The following is a 24889-nucleotide window of genomic DNA, read 5'->3' on the forward strand; positions in this document are numbered from 1 at the left end:
GACCCCCCCCAGCCGATCTGCATTTCTTAGCAAAGTGTCCTTTCCTGTGACATCGCCTGCATTCTGCCATTCGCACTGGGCACTCAGTTCTTGAGTGTTTCTTTAGCTGTCCACATCTGCTGCACTCACATGTCTTGGTGTCTATTTTGTCTTTAAATGTCTTAAATGGCTTTGCAGGCTTTTTCTGGATTGTCTCTATTTGTCCTTGTTGATTTTCAGCTCCTCTTAGGACTGGCTGTTGTCTTTTTATTGTTTCACTTTGTCTCACTTTTGTCATAGCTTTTTCCAAAGTTAACTCTGCATCCAGCTGTAGGCTCACTGATAACTGCATCTTTTATGCCCACAACTATGCGATCCCTTATGAGCTCATCTCTCAATGTACCAAACTCACAGTATTCAGCTAGCGTGTGCACTGCTGTTATGAAGGACTCCACACTCTCCCCGGGCTCTTGGAACCTCCGGTTGAAGCGCGCTCTTTCGAATATGACGTTCCTCTTGGTCACACAATGCGCCGTGAAAGCCACTGTTACTGCATCATACGACCTCTTCTGAGCATCATCCAGTGGCAGGACGTTTAAAATGTCCTCTGCATCGTCACCGGCAGCGTCCATGATGCTGTTTACTTGAAACTCTTGAGACTGCTTATCTAGTCCCGACGCTATTCTCTAGCGCTCAAACCGCTTCGGCCATCTTGGCCACTCAGAAACTTTTGCAAAGTCGAACCTGCCTGGCGCCGCTAGCTGGGGCACGGCTGCTCCGCCGTCTCCGTTCTGCCTTCGCGCCGCGTCCTCTTGACTCATTTTCCATTTTCGTCGGTTTTCTTCTGACACCATGTTATGTTAGCGTTATCTGGCTTAACGTTATACGGGAGACACAGACGACACCGTGGTAGTGCATAACGCGTTGTTCTTTAATGCCAGCCTTCAAGTGCCACAACAATATATGTCCGTGTGGGAACACCAGCCAGCACACACACACACATACACACACACATAATAGTTCCGCTTTATCCAACAGTTACCATGGAAGCAGTGGATGACACGTCAGAACTGTGGAAGAAAGACGAAAAAGTCAGCGAACTAGCTAGCTAGCTAGCAAGTACATTGTTGTTTTTCACTCTGTTGTTCGTTTTGCTCACTTTTGACGAATTCTTTTAATAATTATGACTGTTTTGACCACAGATAACAGTACTGAGCCTAAACTGAATTCACCATAAAACACAGCAGCTGTACGCGTACTGGACTCATGTCATGGTAAGTTAGCAGTTAACATTATGTTAGCTAACGCTACTTTAGCCTGTTTCACAAGAATGAAACACCATAATATGACTAAACTTTACTTGAATACATTAACCCATTCATAAACTTTTTTCCCGCCTGCTTTATTTTAGTTAACTAGAATTTCACTATGAATAAAAATATTACAAATAATTTCACGTTCATTTAAATTCAGTTTCAATTAAATTAATCAATGTTCTAAGTACATTATTTCGATTTTTGCAGTTATTCAGGTTAAACGACACAAATTTATTTCTTTATGTCTTTACTATGTCTTTGCTTGTCCTTTTGATTGAGTCTACCCATCGTCTTTTTTCATAGTTTGCACTGAAACTGCGTTGATTAATCAGTTGTCAACTACGAAGTTACCTTACAACTATTTAGATAATTGACTGAGAAGTAATTTTTTAAAAGAAAAAAATATTTCGTAAAGCAATATCGTGAAGGTAAAAGGTGGAACAATATACAGTTTTTAATGAAGCATCTCGCTGCTACAGATACCCCTGCCTACAAATTGTATTCTACATAATAAGGCAGTATGCTTGTTTGATGCGCACTGCAACCAAAATGAAAAAAAAAAATTCAGCGCAAAAGAAATTAAAACTACACATTTGCACAAAAGTTGTGATTTATGTCACAATATCTGTCAGAATTATCATAATATATGTTTTTTTTAACCTATCATTCAGCCCTGTATTATAAAACAAACGACTAATGGATTAATCAGGATGCCTGTTTTTTTCATTGGTCCCAAAAAGACTTCTGCAAAGGATGCATTAAGGATGCACCTGTGCATCCTTGTTCATAGCTCCCCCTGCACCCCCCAATCTCCTCTTTGTTTTAGACATTAAAACGTCATTGAAGACGACTCTGTAAGATGGATTTCGGGTTACTGACAGGAGGACAGAGGTGACGAGGAGGCTCCAAATTGAGCAATAAGATGAGCCTATGAAGGCAGAAAATACATATTGTGCATTTTAATAACCAGTACTTATTTTTCATTATAAAAAGTCAGCTGTCACTGCTGTAAGAGAGGTGGTTTGATCTTTTATCTAGAATTATTGCAGCAATATAGAGTAGGTTGTGAGCTATATGGATTTTCTTGTCAGGTTCCTGTTCATACATGGAGATTTGAAGAAGCTCCACTAGATGTCACTAAATGTGTATAGAGACACTGTTCATTTCTTCAAACCCTGCCCCACAGAGCCACTGAACAGACACACTATTGTACAAAAGGAAAGAGATTTTATTCACAGTTTGTCCCTTTTATTCATTACAGAGGAAAGGCGAGCAAGAAGTCCAGTCACTGGATTCAAGACAGCTTATGGAAAAAAAAGGTGATTTACTAGGTGCGGGAAGAAGTGGAGGGAAGGTAATCGAAGATTTCAATGTTTTCTTTCGGCCCTTTCTCTCCTCTCCTTCATCCCTTTTTATTTTCACTTGTGAAGGAAAGAAAGTTGTCATCACTTTAAGGAGGCAACTTTTTCCTGTCTAACTTGCAAGTGCTCTCCCTCCTCTCACCCCTTCTACCAAAGAGGACATCTTCGAAATTTGGAATGAGATCCTCATGTTTGTTGCGCCTCTGCAAACAGTAAACCTGCTTTTCTCTCAGATACTGAGAGAAGCAGAGGGACATGCTTCATTCCTGTAAACACTTCAGAGGCTGAAGTGACAGCGCAGACAGAGATGAAGAGGTGAGAAGACAGACAATAGTTGCAAAGAAAGAGAGGGTGTTTGAAATGTTGGAAATGATGTTGCAGGATAATTTTATTGAAAATCATCCCAATTCCCCATAAGCAAACATAGACATCCACGGCCAGCAGCCATCTCATGTGTCAGTGTGACAAGTCTTTGGTTTGACCATGAGTGACTGAGCCCATGGGTTTACACAGAAGGTGAGCAGGGAGCAAGAGGAACAGAGAAAAGAATGGGAAAGGCAGAATAGCAAAGGGATTGCTGTCTTTTCTTGTCTTCTAGTTTTCTCTTTACTCCTCCTTCTCCTCTCCGTGTGTGATGACGTAGCAGATGTTCTTGTAGTCTACGTTGCCAGCAACATCTGGGGGGAAGGCGGCCCACATGTTCTTAATCTGAGGGGGAAAGCCAGGATAGAAAATTAACTATGTATGCCAGAGGGTGAAGTGATGCATCATCATTAATTTCAAAAATAAATACAGCATGTTTTTGAGATAGTGGTCCATTAGTCTAGGTGTTCCCTCACTTGAATAGAAAATGGATAAGTCTTGGACATATGTGTGATGGAATTCAGTATTTTTTCCGAAGGAGGAGTAGGAATACCTGCCCTCCAACAAACAACAAACAAACAAACAATGAGGATGCCTTTATATGTACATCTGGATAAATCCAATCCATAAAGGCATAAAGATCAAGATCCCAACTTGGGTTGCGTACTATGTCCTTGGTTGTTTTCTTTTTTTCTTTTGTAAAGTAAGTTTGATTTATAACAACTGAAATTAGTCAAAAAAGACAGACGAGTTAAGCATTAGCATGCAACAGTAAGACTAATGGGCCAGTTTGCCAAAACATGTCGTATTCCTCTGACATCTTCATGATTTTACCTCATCCTTGTTGAACCTGTCACATTGAGTGGTCAGGAGCTCCTCAAGGCTGGAATAGACAATGCCAAAGATTTGGGGAGTTACAAATGTGAATCCACCCTGCTGTGGATATGTATTGAGGGATGTGAAAATCATTTTAAAAAGTCCTCACAATTCCTTCTTGATGCTTCCAGTACCCTCGGGGTCCAGAACCTTGAAGGCGCTAAGAATAACGTCCTCGGGGTCAGCACCTGGAGAGGACAAGAGGTGAGTTACAAAGACTGTAGTAGCTACTGCATGTGCATAAATATCCAAAGATGCAAGCTGTGGTTGGTTGATGTTGGTCTGATAGTTTAAGTATACATGATTTGTTAAAAACTTCTCCTATATTTTGTATGCCAATCTTGATCTGAAAAAGCAGGTATTCAACTAAAGCAGAAGTATCTCAGAATTGATGTAATGAGATATCCCTGACTGAATACACCTGCATCCAGCTCTAGCGTAATAGAAATAATATAAAACACAGTTCTGTGAAAAATGTGCCACCCACCCTTCAGCTTCTCTCCAAACATGGTGAGGAAGACGGTGAAGTTGATGGGGCCGCTGGCCTCCTTGATCATGGCCTCCAGCTCCTCATTCTTCACATTCAGCTGGCCTAAAATTGCACAGAGATTCCATTAGAGACCGTGAAACCTATGCACACACACTTTCCTGGTGCAGATTAGTTCCACCCAGACTCACCCATTGAGGCCAGCACATCCCTAAGGTCGTCTTTGCTAATGATACCATCTCTGTTCTGGTCAATGATTGTGAAAGCCTGGAAAGGAGAGTCAGGATTTATTACTGGAAGGAAGCACTTGAGACAGAAGCAGTTTGTGTGGACAGATGTGGTGAGACCCCTTCACACTTTTACGGCTTCCCCTGTCAACAGTTTGTCCATTAACGTGGCAGCTGGCTCGTGTCTTTGACACAGTGCTGCACAGATATTGTTAGAAGATATTGTGCAGGAAAAGGGATGTACCCAGAAAGTCAGAACTGGCTTTAGTGGTCTTAAGCTGGGGAGAAGAGGCTGGTGGTGGTGGTGGTGGTGGTGGTGGGGGGGGGTGCTTAATATGTCCCCAAGTCTTTTCTTACATGTTAATTTGGGAAAGTATCATTAGGGAACAGCTGCCTGATCTGCTCCATGAAATTTAAGATAACCTCTTGGACTTGAACTTGAACTTCGTCACAGACCTTTCTTGTCACCCTCTCTGATTGCCCACCTACTTGTAAGCTTCCAAGACGCTGCTGGACGCAAATACATCCTCCTGGCTGCTATCTTTCCATATGTGCAATGTGCTAAGATCATGTCTAATCATCATGTCGTACATTCCCTTTGGTACTCAAGAAGCCTGATCACTTATCACGGCAGGAATGTTTCCTCTATTCGGAGCGCATATCCCTTAACAACACCATGAAAACCCAGACACCATCATTATCCAGTATCATGACAGCATGGCCTTATAAAATCCCATCTCCCTGACCTTAATGAACCCCAACACACAGCTTTTACCCTGTAGTTTTACGCTCTCTTTTGCTTTTTTCTCTCTACAAACCCATTTAACAGTAATTTTAAAACTGAGGACTACAGTTAAACCACATTAAATGTGCAAAAAAAAATGAGTAGAGCCCTTTTTTCTGTTGCTTATATTATAATGCACTGGTCCAGTTGTTCAGCTTGGCCTTGCAGCCTTCAAGCAGAGCCTTGAAGAGATGTCTGAGTGACAGCTGAGCAGGAGGTCAAGGGTGAACAAAATATGGAGAGCTTAAGATGGTGTCAAAATTTCAGAGCTCCTCCTAATGACATTCTTATGCTTATTAAATTGTCGAGGGAGAAGAGGAGGCATGCAAAATAGCAACTGCTGTGAAAACGGATCCGAGGGCCGCTAAACCAAACTCTAAATTTGGTCAGATTCCGAATCTGGGGCTCTTTACATATCTCTGACAACTAACTGGAGGTAAAAGGGATGTCAAAACGCTTCCTGGGACTTTCCCTGATTCTGTTGTGAATGATTCTGTAGAGTTAACAACAAAGGAGATGTCTGTAGGGATGATGTTTTAATATATGATCTGACAACCTCACCTCTTTGTACTCCTGAATCTGGCTCTGCTCAAACATGGAGAACACGTTGGAGGAGCCGCTGTCTCCTGCTGCCTGCCTCCTCTTGGCCTTCTTTGGTGCCTGGAGGACAAACACATAGGTGAATCTCCAAATAAAACCACGACGCTACCGAGTGCTGCATGATCAGTGGTTCTCTAGATATATTAAGCAATGTGTGCCTACATATATACACACCGAAAAATAGTGATTTCCCCCTAAAAATGTCTTTCATTTTCATGATTAAATGTGAATCTGTAATCACGATGTAAAATTTTGAGAACACAATTTTGTGCTGCAGAACGGTATCTTTTTTTTTTTTTTTAAATATTTCTGACTGTTTTGTGTCCCCCATGGGGAGGTCCTTACTCCCGGGTTGGGAACCACTTCCATCACAGGTCCCACCAATTCAGGTGCAATAATGGGAGTATTTGAAAAACTTAGGACCAACTTCCAACATCTAACAACTTAACTATCTTTTCTTCCATTTAGCTTTTCAAAACTTTGAATTCGGCATGCCATCTATATATAAAACCACAAATTTGCACTAATAATATCAGCACACAAGCATCCTTATCGCTGCATCACCCAGAACCGCAGCTATCCCAAAAGCATCCATCAAAAATTTCCAATATCAGTTGATCTGATGCAAATTCTATCTCAAGCTTAGACAAAAAATCTGAATTAATCCAAAGGGTTGGTTTGATTCCCCTGCAGATATTTCCACCAGCACAGTGCAGAGATATGGGAACCCTGTTACTCACCATCTTGAGACGGTATCAGTGGAGGTTTGGATGATCAAGAAAGAGAAGACAGTGTGAAGCCGCGTTATACGTATATCTCCGGGGGCTTATATACCCCTCTGCCGGCCAATCTAACTTTAGCCACAGCCTCAAGTTTGGATGGGGATAAAAAAGAGAGAGAGGGAGAGAGAGAGAGAGAGAGAGAGAAAGAGAGAGAGAGGATGGTCAAGGATGAACTGATGGCAAAAGTGAAGGAGACTGAATGGCGGAACAGTGTATCACCTTACAGGAGATCAAAAATAGACCCAGGAGTCTTGGAATTAAGTAAACCTGATAGCTGAGGGACCATGTAGCAGGTTTGCAGTCCCAGCTGGACTAATAAGGACATTCGGGACATAGATGCTTTTTGGACTGCTGGACACTGTCTCTCCACCCTCTTGTCCACCTCCATCTGCCAGCAGAGAGGCACAGCGGCCACTGCTGACGTTATTTTTGGTTTGTGATGTCCATTGCGATATTACAGACTGAGATACAAGCATTCTATATGCTCAGCAACTGATGCAGCTTTTACCCTGTATGTGCAGCGCTCCACTTTCCTTTTTTAAGTTGCGACAAAGTAATGATGCTAATATCAAATTTGGAATTTTCCCACAGAAGTTATGTCGACAGGGGATCCTTAGGAGGAGCAGATATGTACGATTGCATGAACGTGTCTGGCTCATTGCTCAGATAATTAATCAAAATATCTCTTGTCACAACACAGAATATGGAGCAAATTTTGTTAGTCTATGCGACGCCATACTTTAAAATAATAGACATGCTGACAGACTTGTATCTATATTCTTATTAGTGACACTGTACATGATGAATTTGTACAATGATATAAAATGATTTTTAATTAATGAAAATGAAGTGTACAGCAACAAAGAAAATAATTCTAATTTTAGTTTTGACTTGTGAATTTTCCACACAATAATCTCACTTTTATTAGTAGTACGAATGTTCACAGAACTGTAATGACTTCAAATGAACTTCACCATTTAACATTATAGGTGTTTTTTGTCGTTATTATCATTGTCATTAATATGGTCATTTTTAATTATGAAGCACAACAAAAATCAAAACAAGTGCAATGTGGACGACAACACTCAGTAAAAGCAACATTACTGATTAAAGTGAAATAATACATTTAGAATATACTCCAGATAGAATGTCAGTTCGTTGGAGAAAATAATTTGAGCTTTACAGAACAGTGTGCAAATACTCCATTACAAGTAAAAATCTATTCATTAAAACTCAAACTAAAAAAAATGTAAAATCTACAGTTTCAAAATGGTCATAAGTCATTAACAGGAATATTATTCTGTTGGTAAGTGACCTCTGTGTCAAATATTACATAACAATATGCTGACGAACTGATCATTTTACCTCCTAAATGAAAGTGTTGAGGGGAAATATGCCTAAAATATGCATAATATGTGCAATATGTGAAATGTAATGTGCAATATGTCTAAGGTGGGGGTTGTGATTTGCTACAGCAGCTACATGTGTACAAAACTAGACATATTTCCGAGTATATTCTACCGTGTCATATTGTATATCTTTGGTGGAACAAATCATAGATTAGCCACAAGCCAAAAAGATTAAAGACTATTAATTTGATCTTTAACCACTTATTTGTATAAAATTCCTAATAATAAAGTAAATAATCACTAAATATATGCATAGGAGCAAAATCTGCACTTTTTTTCCCGCCTATATGTAGAACAGAAATAAAACAGCAACACTCTGGTAAAGAAGCTGAAGCATATGAGTAAATGTCGAGTTACTTTCCACCACTGTGGAGTGAACTGCAAGCTTGGTTTTCACAGTTATATTTATATTTATTAATAGGAGAAGTTGCTCAAATGTCAGAGCCTCTTATTTCATAGACTAAAGCTGTTTTTTCTTACTGAGCTGGAGCGTTTTTATGTAAATGTATATTTCTTGCTCCTCTGTCTTTGTTTGTTTTCTCTGGGATCCTGCTGTCAGCCTTAAATTAACGACAACATGCCAGACAAGTGAAAGCGCCGTTAACCTTTGGCTGCGGTCCTGCTTTCTCATCACTACCAAGGTGTGTGTTTGGTGATTGGCCTCAGCCATGAACACTTTCCCACCTGTTTGCCCCCCTCTCACACCGTCTACCCCTCATGCCCCCTCTTAAATATAAGGGGATTACTTGGCAGGGTGATGGCAGCAGACATTCCCAGGAGAACATACAAGGGACAGCTGAAGGCGACCAAAATAGCTAAATAAACTTGACGGTCTGCCAACGTGCCGGCCCCGAGAGCAAAATGCTTTCCTTTATTAGTTTTTTTCAGGTTTTATATCCAAATTTACCTCAGAGATAATCTGTTTTCATTTCATTAGCAACTTGGTTAATCTGGTCTATTGGATGGATGTATTTTTGTTCCAGGGATGTGCCTGTTTGTGTTTCCACTGATCTCCTCTCCCTGACAGTGTGACGGTCACTGATGAGTCACGTCTCTGCTCTTTGCTGGTTTCCACTGTTGCAGTAATTCGGATTAGACAGACCTTTGTTTATGTTGGCCATGCTGGACATCCAGAATCTTTCTCTCAGTTCTCCCTTTGTGATCCTGTTTGACCTCTGACCTCTGCTTTCCTGGATTATCACCACCTTGTTGCAGGAACAGAATGTATCACACCACATGTTATGTCATTTTTACTTTGAAAAGGGAGGTGTAGGAAGGTGATGAGCGCAACAGCTTAATTTTATGCTTTAGAACACCTCTTAAATGTCTTTCATATTCAATTAAAGGGGCAAAACAACTGAATCTGGTATTAAACACACCATATTCAAGTCATAAATGTTGCTTCTGCTGCTCTGGTTGGGTTTCACCTTAAACAATTAATTTGATCTTAGATTACGCTGTAACTTTATGGATTAAAAAAAAGATTTTTCCAATATTTCTGAAATAAATAAGAATATAAATAGAAACAAAAATAGGCTGTGATTTTTAGTGCATAATATAAAATAACATTGAAAACCTGAAACTTTAATCAGAAGTTTTCCATTTTTATGTTTTTTTTGCATAAAAATACTCCTAAAATACATTGTAGGATGTTTGTTTTCCATTATTTTTATTGTATTTTTTTTAAACAAATTTAACAAAACTTAGTTTCAAACAAGTAAGTAAATAAGTAAATCCATATTTAAAGTTAAGCCGAGCTCTGTTTCATAGTTATTAACTGATCTCCCATCAATAAATCCAAGTTTATTGATGCGTAATTATTCATGCATTAAAATAAATTAAGAAACAATACATTTGTGTCCTAGTGGGACTTGGGTGGATGTGATTGGGGGACTGGTAACTGCCCCCATTGGATAGAACTGGATGTACTGGGACACTGTGCTCTGATAGTTAAGCAGATATTTGAGCTGTACAGGCCAAACTTGTCGTCTTCCATCTTCTGGAAACATCCGGTGGCAGAAAACCTCAGAGCCACCAGGAATTGGAGCATTAGTGGTAAAGCTGCATTTCTTTCACTGCCATGTTTGACAGTTGGTCCAGAAATGTAAAATGAAACTATGATTTAATCAGGTTAAAGCCTTAGTTTGCCCTCACATTAGTAAGTACGTGCTTTAAAATTTTAATTTAATGTATTTCAAACAGACTGTCCCTTGATCCTAAAAATTAAAGACAGTATTAGTAAGTGAGATGTGACATTTTGGAGCATTTTTAAGGGTTTGTCTACTAGCATTACAGCAGTTTGGTGGTAATTTATGTCATATTATGTCGGCCTTTATGCAAACATCTTTTTCTTTAGCTGACCAAGGTCATACATTTGGCTTTTTTTCACAATAATAATTAATATAATAACAACAAATAAATGTCTTGTGTTAAATTTTGGCACTTATAATCTGCATCCTGCTACCACGATTGATTTTTTCCGTGGCAAGTTCTTGCTCCTGATGTTTTACAATCTGTCTCGACTAAGTAATAAATCAGTTAAAGCTGTTTATATTTGGCGCGGTGAATGTCCGCCTGTCTACACGTTGTGAGCGACAAGACATTCCCAAAAATATGAGAATAAGGTGTCGCATCTCAAGCTCTTCACAGATATGTCAGCTGCTGCAGTTTACAGACTTCAGCCGCTTCACAATGTGTTTACACGCTGCCAGCCGTGAGGAAGCGTTTCCATACAGATGTGTGTACATTGCAGGGGTCACCGCTGTAACATGACACGTCCCTCCACGCTCCTCTGAAGCCATCTATCACTTTTTCAATGATTGGTATGTGTGTCTGTAGGGGCTGGAATGCAGAGAAGCTCCAGGCTTGACCTATGGAAGACGAGCTTAAGGATCTGACGACATGGGAGAGTTTGTAATGTTACACTCTGGTGTGTTTGATTACCTGCCAGCCTCAGGTTGCCTTGTTTTGTTACCTGATCACATCTAGGATTGGGTTACATCAATTGCCACACAGTAAGTTTTAAGGGCAGGTCAGATGTCTGCTTTTATTGTTTTAAGTCTGGTGGGAGGAACATGGCAGCTGAAAGAACAGTTCAGCTATAAAATGAATTACTCAAATTAGGAGTTAGAAGTGTTGTAATTATGCAAGTGAAGAAACAGATAGCTCAATTAAAGGCACTTAATTTTCCTAAATATTTACCCTTGTCACTTTTAACACCAGCTGCATTCTTTGTCCATCACATACTTCCATAAATCACTCAACTATTTCTGACTGCACTGATAACATTGTGACTGCAGCTCCCTCTGCTGTTCACCGCCTGACAATGACTGTTCTATTGGTCTCTGATGCTTATTAATCATAGCGTTTTCCACAAATGTCGTCTTAAAGTGACTTTAATTTAAAATCTATTTAATTCTTAACTTTAATCTCACACACATAATCCTTACCTGTTTTCTTCTAGGATTCCATTGAAGAAAATGAAGAAAATCAGGCTCTTATTTAGATAAACAATCCATCCATCCATCCATTATCTATACACAGCTTAATCCTCACTAGGGTCGCGGGGGGGGGGGCTGGAGCCTATCCCAGCTGACTCGGGCGAAGGCAGGGGACACCCTAGACAGGTCGCCAGTCTGTCGCAGGGCTACATACAAAGACAAACAATCACTCTCACATTCACACCTACGGGCAATTTAGAGTAATCAATTAACCTCAGCATATTTTTGGACTGTGGGAGGAAGCCGGAGTACCCGGAGAAAACCCACGCATGCACAGGGAGAACATGCAAACTCCATGCAGAAAGATCCCGGGAAAGCCGGGACGCGAACCAGGGACCTTCTTGCTGCAAGCCGAAAGCGCTAACCACTACGCCACTGTGCAGCCCTAGATAAACAATCAAGCATATAATACCTTTTCTTTGTGAAAAAGGCTACTTTTGTCTCTCTCGTGCTAACTATTAAAGCTTTAACACCTGAACCAACTTTAGAAACTTGTTGGCATCTTTCTGCATTGGTATTTTAGTTAACTTTCCCAGATTTGGATCCGTGTAAACTAAGGCCACTATGAGCAAGTTTACTTAACATTTTTTTGGATCTGTGTAACTTGATTTAGTGCAACCTTTTTAGACATTTGCACCATTGTGCTATATTACCATCTATTACTGGTCTTCCATCCGTTAGCTTGTGATTCACTCCCTCATAAAAAAAACTGCACCGAGTACTCATCCTCATTGTTAGCTGAACTTTTCAGAGTAGAAAATGTCAGAAAATTGCAGAAAATATGATATTTCCTCACATGTAGATGTTTACTATCATAGAAAAATTGTAACCTAACAAATCTTTACACTGAAGAAGCTGGTATCAGTGAATGTGGGGAATGTTTGCTTTAAGAAACAATTAATTACCAAATTGCTAAATAATCGTTTGGTCATTAATCAAGTAATTACCTCTGCTCTTGAGTACTTGTTGGTTTCGGTGTGCCTGAGTACATGTTAAAACTGATTTAAAATATTAGCTGTGCAAAAAAACAGTTTCATAAAATGGAAAATTTCAGATGCTCATGGTTTTACAATGTTTTAAATCTTACTGATCTTTTGAGTTACGTTTGTATTTTGAACATCAGCATCTTACAGTTTTCTGTCAACGTATCGACTGACTGACTGTGAGGCATTTAAATCAACATATCAATTTTATTTTTGCATGCAATGAAAAATATATAATACTCTTTGCTTAATACTGCGTCATAAAGCATTTTTATGCTATGGAGGAAAGTGTAAATTGCACCACTTATGAAAGATTATCTGCTCAGGAAACACATCTAGCAGCAAGTGTACAGGTTCCAATTAGCAAGAAGAACATATAGAAAAACAAGGAATGAGATTTTTACGGTAGAGTCTGCAATTATAATAAAATATACAATTACAGGTGTGCTCTGTCTGTAGAAAGTCTTAATTCATATTTTTTTATTTTGGTCAGTGCTCTTTGGCATCAAGAGAGAAAAACATCTCCAAACCGAGGTACTCCTTACATTGAAATGTCTTTATTATTTTTGACATGTCCTAGTGCGGGGCTGGAAATAAAGATGCCCACGCATAGCATCTCATGTCCTCTTCTGGGCTCAGTGCCAGTGAACTGAGGAATTTATGTCTATATATACAGTCAGGCAGGAGCACAGCATCTTTTTAACAGTCCAGCCAGGACATGTCTGTATAATAAAGATATTTTGATCTAAGGAGTGTCTTGGTTTGGAGAGATTTTTTCTCTCACACACTTTATAATACTTTTTTGTCAAATTCAATGAGTATCTCATCATGGTCTTCTAGCTGAAAACAATGTGGTCACTTTCCCAGTTTATCCTGTGCACGAGCTTAAATGTTCAGGGAGAAAGTGGGATACGGGACGGTAAATCTGGCACATGCTACTATCTAAATACACTAACTGGCTAAATATCAACAATCCTTCTCTATAATTGCAGATTACACCTTTAAATTATGAAATGAATGATGACTGAATTCCATTTTCAGCATTTTTGTGTTGTCCATGTTGACTCTCTTGGCTTCCTGGGACACTTGAATAGCAGAGGTTAATCCTGTTAACCTGTGCTTTCACTATGACATGTCAGAATGCAAGGAAAAGACCTAAAAGTGCAGATGTGCAGACACCAACAGCATCTGCCCTAAATCTGAAAGTTTTCAAGCTGGCCATGTGAAACAGGTTAACTTTCAGCACATAAACAGCTGTCTGGGCCTCAGACTCTATAAATACAGCAAAACACTTCAGGTTCAGTTCCTGTTTGACACACATGAATCGCTTCTTCTCAGTTCCTCTTCACAAATCTCTTTTTTTTTCACCCCAGGTCAATGAGATCTTCATCGCTGCGTTCCTCCTCTGCTTGCCGACTTCTCAGCCATTCCTCTCGTGCTTTCTTCACTTCTTGGCCATAATAATCGTGAAGTTTGCGGAAGTCCTCAAGCGGGTCAAAACCCACCAAAGGCCATTCCCCGTACAGAGGTGCTGGTCCATTCAGCGGTGTGACGTAAGCATTTCTTCTGGGCCACAGTTTGGGAGACTTTTTAGCTACCACTTTGGTTGGTATTGAAGATGCTTGCAAAACAGTGCTGGCGCTGTGGCTCCTTCCCTCCCTGACCACCGCTGCTGTTGTTGGTCCCTGTGCAGTGAATAGGAAACTGTATGTGGACGGTTTGAGGGCAGTGACGGAGGAACGGGATTCACCGGAGCCTTGCTGCTGTTTAGCTTCTGAAAAAATACACAAAAACAACATTTTTGGAACAAATACTTATGTAGCAGCTTTTTAAAAAAATAGTAACATTTTGTGTTTGAGTTCATCGAGAAAACCACTCTTATGTTTGAATAGCTGATTAGCTTAGCTTAGCGCACACACTGGAAATAAGGGTGAAAAGCAAACCTGTGTTGGTTAGCTGATGACAAAATCTATTAAAAAATTAACTCTAAAAATCACAGATAAACTACCTCAATTGCCTAATTTATACAAACACAGATGTGTAAAAGTGATGATTTGCAATTTTCAGAAATGTTCTTGGTTTGAAGCAGTAACCTTCTGGAACCTGTTTGTATTTTTGGCAAATTTCTATACAGTAAAAAATACTATAAATGACAATAAAAATGACACTAAAATCCATCCATCCATCCATTATCTATACACCGCTTAATCCTCACTAGGGTCGCGGGGGGGGCTGGAGCCTATCCCAGCTGACTCGGGCGAAGGCAGGGGACACCCTAGACAGGTCGCCAGTCTGTCGCAGGGCTACATACAAAGACAAACAAGCACTCTCACATTCACACCTACGGGCAATTTAGAATAATCAATTAACCTCAGCATATTTTTGGACTGTGGGAGGAAGCCGGAGTACCCGGAGAGAACCCACGCATGCACAGGGAGAACATGCAAACTCCATGCAGAAAGATCCCGGGAAAGCCGGGACGCGAACCAGGGACCTTCTTGCTGCAAGGCGAAAGTGCTAACCACTACGCCACTGTGCAGCCCGACACTAAAATCACTATTTGTAAATAAAAAAAAAAAAAAAAGTACAGATTTTGATGTAGGCTTTATGTACAGATTTTGCGTGCTTTTTTATAGGCAACCTGTATGTTCATTTTTTTCTGTAATTTTGCTAGATATTATTACATTATTTATTACATTATTAAAATCTGTAATCTCTTAAAAAAAATAAAAATAAATAAATACTGTAATTTAACAGCCAAATTTGGTTAAAGGCGAAATCACTCTTTGTACAAATATAGATTTTTAATTTCGACATTATGTGCAATTTTGATCTCTTTCTTTTTTAGAGAGAGAAAACATGTAAATTAAGACTTTTTTTAAAAAAATTATTTTACTAGCTATTATCTGTAATTTAACAAAACTGGGAAAATCTGTAAATTAGCAGTTTAAGAAATAATTCAACACATTTATTAACCCATAATGTACACAAGTTTTCTTTTGAATACAGGCAGATATCTGTAAAATCCAGATTTTTTTTCTGATTTAAACAGTGAAAAAATTCATGATTTTCTGGCCAAATGTTGTAAAATAGCAACTTATCATGTGTAAAAAATACAGACTTTTGATGGGGGTGTTAATGACAGTTTTGACCTGTTTTTTACAGTCAAGTAGTAAATATTAAAACTTTTTTTTAATTTAATACTAGACAGAACTGGGAAAGTCTATAAAAACTGTAAATTGTTTAATAAATGTCTGATTTTCCAGTGTGTTTTAATAAACCATGAACTTTAATCCATTGAATATAAGCACCAGAACGATGCCACGGCCCTCTATCTCACCTTCATACTGCCTCCCCAGGTCTCTCACCAGCAGGGAGAGGTAACAGTGGCTGGCCGACAGCAAAGCCTTCACCCAGCTCTCCTGTGTCTGTCGATCCACTGCTGCAAACCTGTAGGTTTTGAGTCCAGGACCGAACACCAGGGAAAAGGCGAACTGTGCATCGGACTCTGCCCTGCGAACTGCACATCGCTCCAACACAATGACACCCAGCAGGTGTCGGTCAGCTGGACGCTCCTGGTAGAACAGCAGGTTGGCCTTCAGGACGAACCACCGCCGCTGGTAGGTGGCATTTCGCTCTTTCTATAAAGAAACGAGCCAAATAAAGTGAAGCAGGATTATTGCATTTGTCACCACGTGAGAAGTGATTCCATACAGTCTGTGTTTTATGTTTCCTCAAACCTTTTTATAAAGATATCCCTCTTTATCGACTGGAGAGGTGCATGATAGGTAATGGGTCAAAATCTTCTCATGGAGCTTCATCCCAACGCAGCATTTGGAAGGTATTTATACTAGAAAATGCAAGGAATGTAGATTAGAACAAATAACAGGTGTGTAAGTTAAAACTTAAATCATCTGGAGCACTTTTCGGAATTTCAAGGCAAGCTTGAAAATAAGCAATTACTATCACACTTCAGGCCATGTAGGTGTAGAGTATAATCTACCTCACAGAATTCACTCAATAAATGGACTGTAAAATTTCTGTTTGGGGCCCCCTGTTAAGTTTCAGTTCTTAATAAAATCTCATATCCCTCCAAGCTTTAAACACTATTATTTTCAAGTGTTTTAGTCTTTCACAAGATGAACTTAGTTTTTTCTTTGTTCTTAACCATTTAATCACCTCAGATTTATATTGTGACCTGTTGGATCTCAAGGTTGGGAACCATTGAACTAAGCAACGTACACCAATGGATAGACAAATATTTTAATTTGAGTAAGAAAAGCATCTACATATTGAATAAACTGTTTTGTTTTGGTTCACATCAACAGACTTGAATTTCCTAAGCAGAGATTAGTTTTTAATTGTGCAACAACATTCTGCGAAACGTTACCCATTTTAATCTGTGAGAATCACAGTTTAGACTGTAAAAGACTGTAATATTGTAGTTGCTGGGGTGCCACAAAATACTGTAAAAAAAGTAAAAAAATAACCATCTCATAAAAATACAGTCATTTTCTGTAATTGAAACACATTTGTGTGTGCATTTCTTGACTTTTTAATGTTAATTTAAAAAAAAAAGGTGAGACCTTGTTTTATGGAATTAGGTTTTGACTCTGTAAAATACAGAATACAATTGTCTCATCAAAATACAGTAATTTTCCATAATTTAAATATATGTTTACCATTAATTTTACATAAATGTGTTTTTAATAGATAGATAGATAGATAGATAGATAGATAGATAGATAGATAGATAGATAGATAGATAGATAGATAGATAGATAGATAGATAGATAGATAGATAGATAGATAGATAGATAGATAGATAGATAGATAGATAGATAGATAGATAGATAGATAGATAGATAGATAGATAGATAGATAGGAACCAAGACCATATTATTATTTTAAATATATACTGAATATTAATATCAGTAAAATTGAACATTGCAAACTGTATTTCTAAATAGGTTTTAGTGACAGTGACAGTAATGTAGCCAAGTAGCAACATTAATAACCCTGCAGTTCTTGCACAGTGACTCAGGTTAATAAAAAAACTGTGACTCAGACTTACCTCTTCCACTGCTGAGTCCCTCACAGGGTCACTTTATCCTCCACACAGTCTTTACATTATTTACATTTACAGAAATTTTCTTTGGATTCTCGTTGTTCCTAAGCGTGAAGCCAATTGTTCTCCATCAGTTTGTATCGTCAAGAACCAGACAACGCTTGAATATATAGTTTCAGGTTACTACCACTGGTTGTCCCTCGGGTACAAGAGGACGGGTGTTGAAATATAAATAACTCGGCCCACTTCCTGGTAACAAAATCCTGACACATTATATTCTCTCTCGCCTCTACGCTTCACTCTGCCTTGAGCCGATGGGTCGCACAAACCAGACTCACTGACAAGAAGTGCTACCTGGAAGTGAGATGCTAAATGTTGAAGTGGAGGTTGAGGTCTGACGCATCTGCTTCACCTCTCTTGCTTCAACTCTCTTGCTTCTGCATTTTCTGTTACTTTTCTTTTTATCACACACATTTTAATCTCTGTTCGTTTGTGATACAGATATCCCTGTTGGTTGATGATTGATTCTTCAGAGAGACATACAGATCTTTATTTAGATATACTTTATGTTTATTAATGCAAGTAAAAACAGAAAGACACTCAGTGACCTTTAGGAGAATGTCTCAACATTTCTTTACTAGTTGTGTCTATTTCTGATGACCACTTATCCTTTTTATCCTAGTGGACTTTAAGGAATTCTGAAGCTAAAAGGGTCCGAAGTGTTAAGACTTCCAAGCCCTTGTATACTGTAGACATGTTTCTTCACCACAGAGTTTCAGATTACATATGAGTGTTAAAAAAAAGTGTTAAATTCCTGCACACCATCTTTAAGGATCTCAAACATTTGAAACCTAAACACTATCTTTTTGCATCATCTTAATTTCCAGCTGGGTGTATGAGAAAAAAAACACTGCATTTAATGCATTTATTAATGAAAAATGTCAACAGTGCAGCACATAAAGTGTCACATTCAATCCGGCACTGTGGGATTTATCATTAAAAATGCATTCTTGTGTGTCACAATTAAAGGTGTTGAAAAAATGTCAATACAAAAACATGTTAGATTATTTTTATCTGTAATTATTTTAGTACTTTAGTGTTTTCAACAACGCATGGATCAGGTTTAGATGGTCTTGAATTTGATGCTGCTGCAGTTAGATACAGCTACCTAGAAATTCACATAGCTGTTCCAAAAAAACCTGTCGTACCTTGGGCTTCACAGATGTCAACTAAGTAATTATTTGATTGCAGAAGCTTCAGTGATTCAGATTCAGAAAACTTTATTTGTCCCCAGAGAGCAATTAAAAAGGCACGTAGAGCAGGCAGTGCAACAATGATGTAATAAAGAAATAGGGATAAATATAATGATAACACATAAAATGAAAAGCTAAAAAAATATAAAACCAGTGCAACATGTCTGTCGGTAACTTCAAGCACAAATTTAAAAAACAAATCTTTTTAGCAAATCAATCATGAGATGAGAAACGAAGAGTTTCAGGAGTATGTCTAATCAGAGTAATTATCAATTATTTCCATTACTAGTTCATTTTTTTTAAGTTTTGGTATTTTTGCCTAAAAGCAATTTTGTTTAAATAACACGGTTGGTTAATGTTCTGTCATTGTTCTGACTAATTGTTGTCAGCCCTAAATTAATTAGAAAATGCAGAATATTAACGTTCACAACTTGCACTAAAGCTCCTTCTCCAGATGGTGGCGGCACCGTTTCGAGGTGAAAACAACATTTTTCCAAGAAGACGAAGAAGAAAACCAGCGAAGAAGAAACGAAAACGAACGTCGCTTGAATTATTTTCAGGTTTTTGCCCCATTTTCCGGCGTAATATTACTTTGACCGCCTTGTTTGCATATTTCACTCGTAGTGCGTATAAGTTACACTAAACTAAATGTCATCTCACCTGTAAGCAGGTATTTTACCGTAATAAACGCTTCATTTGTTCTGCATGCGCTGTGTTGTTGTTGGCTAACAGTTTAGCTTCGAAGCTAACATGAGTTCTGTGAGAACGGTTCATATTTCCAGCCTCACAAGACTTGACTACGTGAAAGTGTTGTAAAAATACTCACTGATGTTACAGCTCACCTTCGGTTGTGTTACGGGATGTAAAGAGTCACTGTCTTGCCTTCTGCAGCACCATGCCGAAAAGAAAAGTGACATTTGAGGACGGTAACGGAGAGTTTGACCTGGAAGATGACGTCCCAAATAAAAAGGTAATGCTGTCCAGTTTCCACAGTTATTTATCAAGTTTAAAGTGTTGTGGTGTCAGAGGGAAACAGTTTCTGTTCTCAAAGTGTTGCACCATGAAAAGTCGAGAAACCCAAACGTAGTTCAGTTGTTTTTACTAATCAGATTCTTCTTTTTTCTCTCTAAAACTGTTCAACAAAGCACTACACACTTATTCCCAATACACAGAACATAGCAAATTCTGTGACACAATAGACTCTGTAAAAATGTTATGCAAATGTTTTATCTCGAAGCAGTTAACAAAATTGTGCTCCATAGTATTTGCAGTTGCAGTGTACAGAGTCAGGCTGAGCAGTTGATCAGTTTCAAATGTGAAATTGCAGGTTGGAACAATACGATTAGTAAGCTGCAAAGACTGCTGTTTAGGATTTACATTATACAGGACGTCTGACTCTGGGATTATTTATTTATTTGTATTACTCTAACTTGATTGCAAATTGTACAATACTGAGATGCTGATCACAAGCCTGAAAATCTTTACACATTCTTTGCATATTCAATTTAACATAGTCAGAGCTTTGGGATAACTGCTTTGTCTCCTATGCCCTTTATTAAAATGTAATAAATACATATTTGAAACAATCTCATCTTTGCATCAGAGTATAGCACAGTTAAAATTTTGGTTGGATTTTTGCTGTTGTCATGAACCGTCACACATTACACTTTCTTTCACACAATCAGTACTGAATAAGCACTAGTATATAATCATGAGTAGAACTAATTAATTAATTGTCAACTATTAAATTAATCACAGCTATTTTTATTATTCATTAATTGAATCAAATAATTAAAAAATAGAACTCTAAACTCCTGATTCCAGCTGCTTCAGTTTGAATATTTTGGGTGGTTTCTTTACTCCTCTTTGACAGTATACAGAATATCTTTTGGACAAAACAAAATACCAGAGGGTGATATCTTTCCATTAGACATTTTTTCACTATATTCTGACATTGTAGTACATACAAAACAACTAATGTATTGATATATAAAATAATTGCCAGCTTAATCTCGTAGTAGTAGTATTACTAGTAGTGTACTGTACTGTCTGCTGTCAGCCAATACCCCTTGGTCTTTTCATGTCAGTTGATTCTTGTTAACTTCACACAGTCTGACTGGTCAAAGATTTCCGTGCACACAGTTATCAAAATCTGCAGCCACACCATTCAGGCATATGGGTTCTGTAAAGCGTCTTGAGACAATTTAAACTGTAATTGGCGCTATCTAAATAAAATTGAGCTGAACTGAACATCAAAATACTGTGGAGGTACTGCACTTAAATAAATAAAACAATGAGAAAACTCTTGTCGAAACATTATAGCACAAAATCCACATGTCACAGAAATGTGTTACCAGTGGTTTGGCTGCTTATTTTTTGGTTTACTATGTATTACTAGATATAAGTATGACTGCACTCATATTTAAGATTAACAAATGTTAATGTGCAATGTAATACAGTTACAACATGACACCCACAGACAGAAAATGTTTTGGTAAAAAAAAAAATCTTCTTCAGATATACACGTCAATGGCATCACCTAACCAATAAATCCAGATATCTGATTTTTCAGTTAGGCCATCAAAAATATGTGGTTTAACTATAATCTATGAAAATTATATTGCAGCAACTGATTCCATACAAACAGTGTGATGCACCCCTATATTATTGTTCCAGGACAACAAGTAGAGAAGAATGACAACTTATGTTAAGACGGGATTGCCTTTGGACCTATAAAGACTATACTTATTGCTCCATACACGATACTTACGATGCACTACTCTATTACAGAGTAGGTGAAATTGAGTCTATGAGACGAAGTTAGTCATTTGTACTGATGCTTGCCACATTGGTAACAAAGTGTTCAAGTTAAATGCTTTGAACAGGTGCCCGACTCTTCCATTATTTTGCCCTTTATGGTGACTTTTTTGATGTAACCGTAATGTAAAACTTAACTTAGATTGAAATTGTGAATTCCACCACCTGTCAGACTGTTTAAAAAGTTGATACATAGATAGGTGAACTGCTGCGGAGTTTAATATTTTTTCAGAGCAACGAAAGTGGTTACTAAATCTTGCAAGTAAAAGGAATGTTTGTATTGCATTTACTGCTAACTAATGTTTTCTTATCATTTTTCCTTCTCTGATAAAATAGAGTTGTGAGGCTGTCAGTGGACCAGGCTCCAGGTTCAAGGGTAAACATTCCCTTGACAGTGATGAAGAGGACGACGGAGAGGACACAAGCAGCAGCAAATATGATATTCTAGCCAGTGATGATGTGGACGGTGCGTCTTACTGATTAAGTTATCTGTAAATATGACATGGTCAATGGCTGATAAATGGTCTTGCTCAACGTTTTTGCAGAAATAAATTTGCTAAAATGTTTTTGTACTCTTGACATGTTTAAAGCCGACTTTTTCCTCACTAAGAATTAGATTTGGATGTATGCTGTTAACAAGAAAAGTGTATGAAGTCTCACACCTGCTTCATACAAGTTCATACAATTTAATTCAAGACAGTGCCAACTATATTTTCAGGTCAAGAGGGCGCAACAATCGACTATGATGAGGGAGTTTCTATTACGCCTTTCAACCTGGAAGAGGAGATGCAGGAAGGGCACTTTGACTCGGAGGGAAACTATTTCATCAAAAAGGAGCAGCAGATTAGAGACAACTGGCTTGACAACATTGACTGGGTAAATGCATTTTAGGGACATTTGTTCGTTGTTGAAAACTTTTCAAGCACTGAGGGATAATATAATTTTCCTCTTCCAGGTGAGAATAAAAGAGCAGCCTTTCAAACAAAAGAAGAAAGGTCTTGGAGCCAAACGGACACGCAGAGCAGGTGATGAGGATGAGGCTGAGGAAGAAAAGCAGAGAGAAGAAAAGCAAGCAGACAAAGAAGAAGAAGAAGAAGAGGAGGAGGAACCAGAGCCTGCCGAAGATCCCCTGGCATCCTACACACAGCACCAGCTCACTGAAGCTGTAGTTGAACTGCTACAACCTGGTGAAACAGTCGCTAAAGCGCTACGTCGGTTAGGAGGCCTTGGAGGGAGAAAGAAGGGAAAGATGAGAGAAGAGAGTGAATCCACAGAGGAGGCTAAAAGGGATACAGAAAAGCTTGATAGGCTCACAGCACTAGCTGACAGACTGGTTGGATCTGGGATGTTTGAAATCTATCAGCAAACATATGAAAAACTGGCCTATTTGATGAAGAACATGAAGAGCAAGCAGCCAGCAGTGGGGAAGAAAGACAGGGGCGATGGTGACGGTAAAGAAGAGGATGAACTTGACATGTTTGCTGATAATTTTGATGAGAAGCACAGTGGCAAATCAGGGGACAGCAAAGAGGAAGACAACAAAAGAGGTTACTTAGTCTTACTTTTATACGTTTGACTTTAATATTTCAAAATATCTGCTGTGTGTAATCCAGCTTTGTGTTCCTCTCAGTGAGTGATGAAGTGATGTGGGAGTACAAATGGGAAAATGAGGATAATTCAGAAGTCTACGGCCCCTTCACCAGCCAACAGATGCAGGTATTCTCTTGCAAAAGTTTCTTGAGGTTGTACATGTAGATACATGTGGGCAGGGTTTATCTTGGCTCAGAACAGGACTTTGGTGGTTGACTGTGCACAGCAGTTAGGCATGATCAGGCCACGTAAATTAAAGGAAATTAGTCAGTGTTACATTGATTACAAATCTTTGCATTTTTTTAGTCATTACTGACTACTTGATAACCAAAAATTTATATATTGCGTAAATACATGAAACTCCAATGGATTCTAAATTCTGCTGCTGGTTAAAAACCTCATTTTGAGGCCCTAAAACCTCTGTGGGGTACAAAAACACCTGGTACATGAATCAACTTCAATCAGTTTCTTTTGATTGTCTGATTTTCTAAGGGACTGTTTAAACCTCTGAGCCCCAAAATTGACAAGTGGATAAAAACGGCACGTTTTCTTTTAAAAACTGTAAAATTTACACCATTTATTAGAACCACAAATGATAAAAACAGAAAAATTCATTGGAGTTTGGTTTAGTTTTCAAATTAGAATCAAGTAAAACCTTATCACTTGCACATATACTGACAAATTTACTTGAAACTCTTATTTTGTTTTTGAACAAGCACTTGCAGAGTTATTAACAAATCCCATGATATTTATTAGATTATTGGGTTGCCGTCTGGACTTACCTTTAACCCCCTTCTGTCCAGATGGGTTTTAATCTCCTTATTGCTTTTTTTCCAGGACTGGGTGGATGAAGGCTATTTCAGCAGTGGCGTTTACTGCAGAAGGGTGGACCAGGAGGGATCTCAGTTCTACAACTCCAGGAGACTAGACTTTGAGCTCTATACATGATTTAAGTAACTCATCACAGCCATTGCGATCACTGTGAGCAGTCATGTTTCATCTGCAATCTTTCTTCAGTTGTATCATCCAGGGTTTTGTTGTCAGATCTGTCCAATTAACACTGGCTTTGTTTTCTGTAAGTTGTTTTTAAATAAAGAATTCATGTGTGTGGTGGTGTTATCAGTCTTTTTTCCTTTTTTTGGCTTGCTGAGAAACAAATCACATTGACGGTTCATTTTAAGGGCCGTTGGTTATTTTATTCTAAGCATTCATTCAAATGCAGAATTACCTTGTTCCTAAAGAGCGTTTTATACTTTGGAGAAGGCAATTTAGTCTAATTTCCCTTCAAATCTCAATGCTAAATGGTACTTTTTCTGCAAGGTGTATGTTTTCTCTAGAATGTGAAAATGTTTGGGTTAATGGTCCAGCTTCAAGTAGTCTTAGTTGGATACTACTAGTAGTTAAGGATAACTACTTTGCATAACATCGCTGCTCTTCATATCAGTGTTGCTGCAGAACTTTTAAAATAATGACCTAAAAATATCAAGGCAATTC

General features: G+C 38.5%; 3 protein-coding genes and 1 long non-coding RNA gene across 5 annotated transcripts; 2 read left to right on the forward strand and 2 right to left on the reverse strand.

Moving 5' to 3' along the window:
- Positions 1-2502: 2502 nt before the first annotated feature.
- Positions 2503-6880, reverse strand: mylpfa (myosin light chain, phosphorylatable, fast skeletal muscle a). The gene is made up of 7 exons (XM_023297981.3): positions 6734-6880; positions 5955-6053; positions 4574-4649; positions 4383-4487; positions 4005-4083; positions 3854-3902; positions 2503-3364 (listed from the first exon to the last, which is right to left on the reverse strand). The coding sequence occupies exons 1-7, from the start codon at positions 6734-6736 to the stop codon at positions 3263-3265; spliced, it is 513 nt and encodes a 170-aa protein (XP_023153749.1). The 5' UTR covers positions 6737-6880; the 3' UTR covers positions 2503-3262.
- A 4151-nt stretch (positions 6881-11031) lies between these two features.
- Positions 11032-16169, forward strand: LOC129347666 (uncharacterized). The gene is made up of 3 exons (XR_008599866.1): positions 11032-11198; positions 14041-14220; positions 16027-16169. It is a non-coding gene; the product is annotated as an uncharacterized LOC129347666 (long non-coding RNA).
- On the reverse strand, positions 12855-18006 carry pheta2 (PH domain containing endocytic trafficking adaptor 2). The gene is made up of 4 exons (XM_023297979.3): positions 17742-18006; positions 16408-16517; positions 16008-16308; positions 12855-14441 (listed from the first exon to the last, which is right to left on the reverse strand). Exons 2-4 carry the CDS (start codon positions 16486-16488, stop codon positions 14032-14034), a joined length of 792 nt encoding a protein of 263 aa, XP_023153747.1. The 5' UTR covers positions 16489-16517; positions 17742-18006; the 3' UTR covers positions 12855-14031.
- Positions 18007-19468: 1462 nt separating this feature from the next.
- Positions 19469-24503, forward strand: cd2bp2 (CD2 (cytoplasmic tail) binding protein 2). 2 transcript variants are annotated; one of them, XM_023297978.3, is made up of 7 exons: positions 19469-19548; positions 19880-19958; positions 22142-22271; positions 22524-22681; positions 22761-23352; positions 23436-23521; positions 24233-24503. In XM_023297978.3, the coding sequence occupies exons 2-7, from the start codon at positions 19884-19886 to the stop codon at positions 24341-24343; spliced, it is 1152 nt and encodes a 383-aa protein (XP_023153746.2). In that variant the 5' UTR covers positions 19469-19548; positions 19880-19883; the 3' UTR covers positions 24344-24503. The 2 variants fall into 2 exon arrangements, with proteins under 2 accessions (XP_023153746.2, XP_023153745.2); XM_023297977.3 differs by having other exon boundaries at positions 19489-19658.
- The last annotated feature ends 386 nt before the right edge of the window (positions 24504-24889 follow it).

The sequence above is a fragment of the Amphiprion ocellaris genome, chromosome 19 (genome assembly GCF_022539595.1).
Source record: "Amphiprion ocellaris isolate individual 3 ecotype Okinawa chromosome 19, ASM2253959v1, whole genome shotgun sequence".
Taxonomy (NCBI): Eukaryota; Metazoa; Chordata; class Actinopteri; family Pomacentridae; genus Amphiprion; species Amphiprion ocellaris.

What these genes read in the sequence shown, in the direction of transcription:
- pheta2 (XM_023297979.3), bottom strand. Translation starts at nt 16,488, where the DNA reads ATGAAGCTCCATGAGAAGATTTTGACCCATTACCTATCATGCACCTCT. An exon ending in AGGGATATCTTTATAAAAAG is followed by an intron (nt 16,309 to 16,407) that starts GTTTGAGGAAAC and finishes GTTTCTTTATAG; the next exon opens with AAAGAGCGAAATGCCACCTA. An exon ending in CCTGGGGAGGCAGTATGAAG is followed by an intron (nt 14,442 to 16,007) that starts GTGAGATAGAGG and finishes GTATTTTTTCAG; the next exon opens with AAGCTAAACAGCAGCAAGGC.
- cd2bp2 (XM_023297978.3), top strand. Translation starts at nt 19,884, where the DNA reads ATGCCGAAAAGAAAAGTGACATTTGAGGACGGTAACGGAGAGTTTGAC. An exon ending in GGCTTGACAACATTGACTGG is followed by an intron (nt 22,682 to 22,760) that starts GTAAATGCATTT and finishes TTCCTCTTCCAG; the next exon opens with GTGAGAATAAAAGAGCAGCC. An exon ending in AGAGGAAGACAACAAAAGAG is followed by an intron (nt 23,353 to 23,435) that starts GTTACTTAGTCT and finishes TGTTCCTCTCAG; the next exon opens with TGAGTGATGAAGTGATGTGG.
- mylpfa (XM_023297981.3), bottom strand. An exon ending in AGATTCAGGAGTACAAAGAG is followed by an intron (nt 4,650 to 5,954) that starts GTGAGGTTGTCA and finishes TCTCCTTTCCAG; the next exon opens with GCTTTCACAATCATTGACCA. An exon ending in ACAGGTTCAACAAGGATGAG is followed by an intron (nt 3,365 to 3,853) that starts GTAAAATCATGA and finishes TTTCCCCCTCAG; the next exon opens with ATTAAGAACATGTGGGCCGC.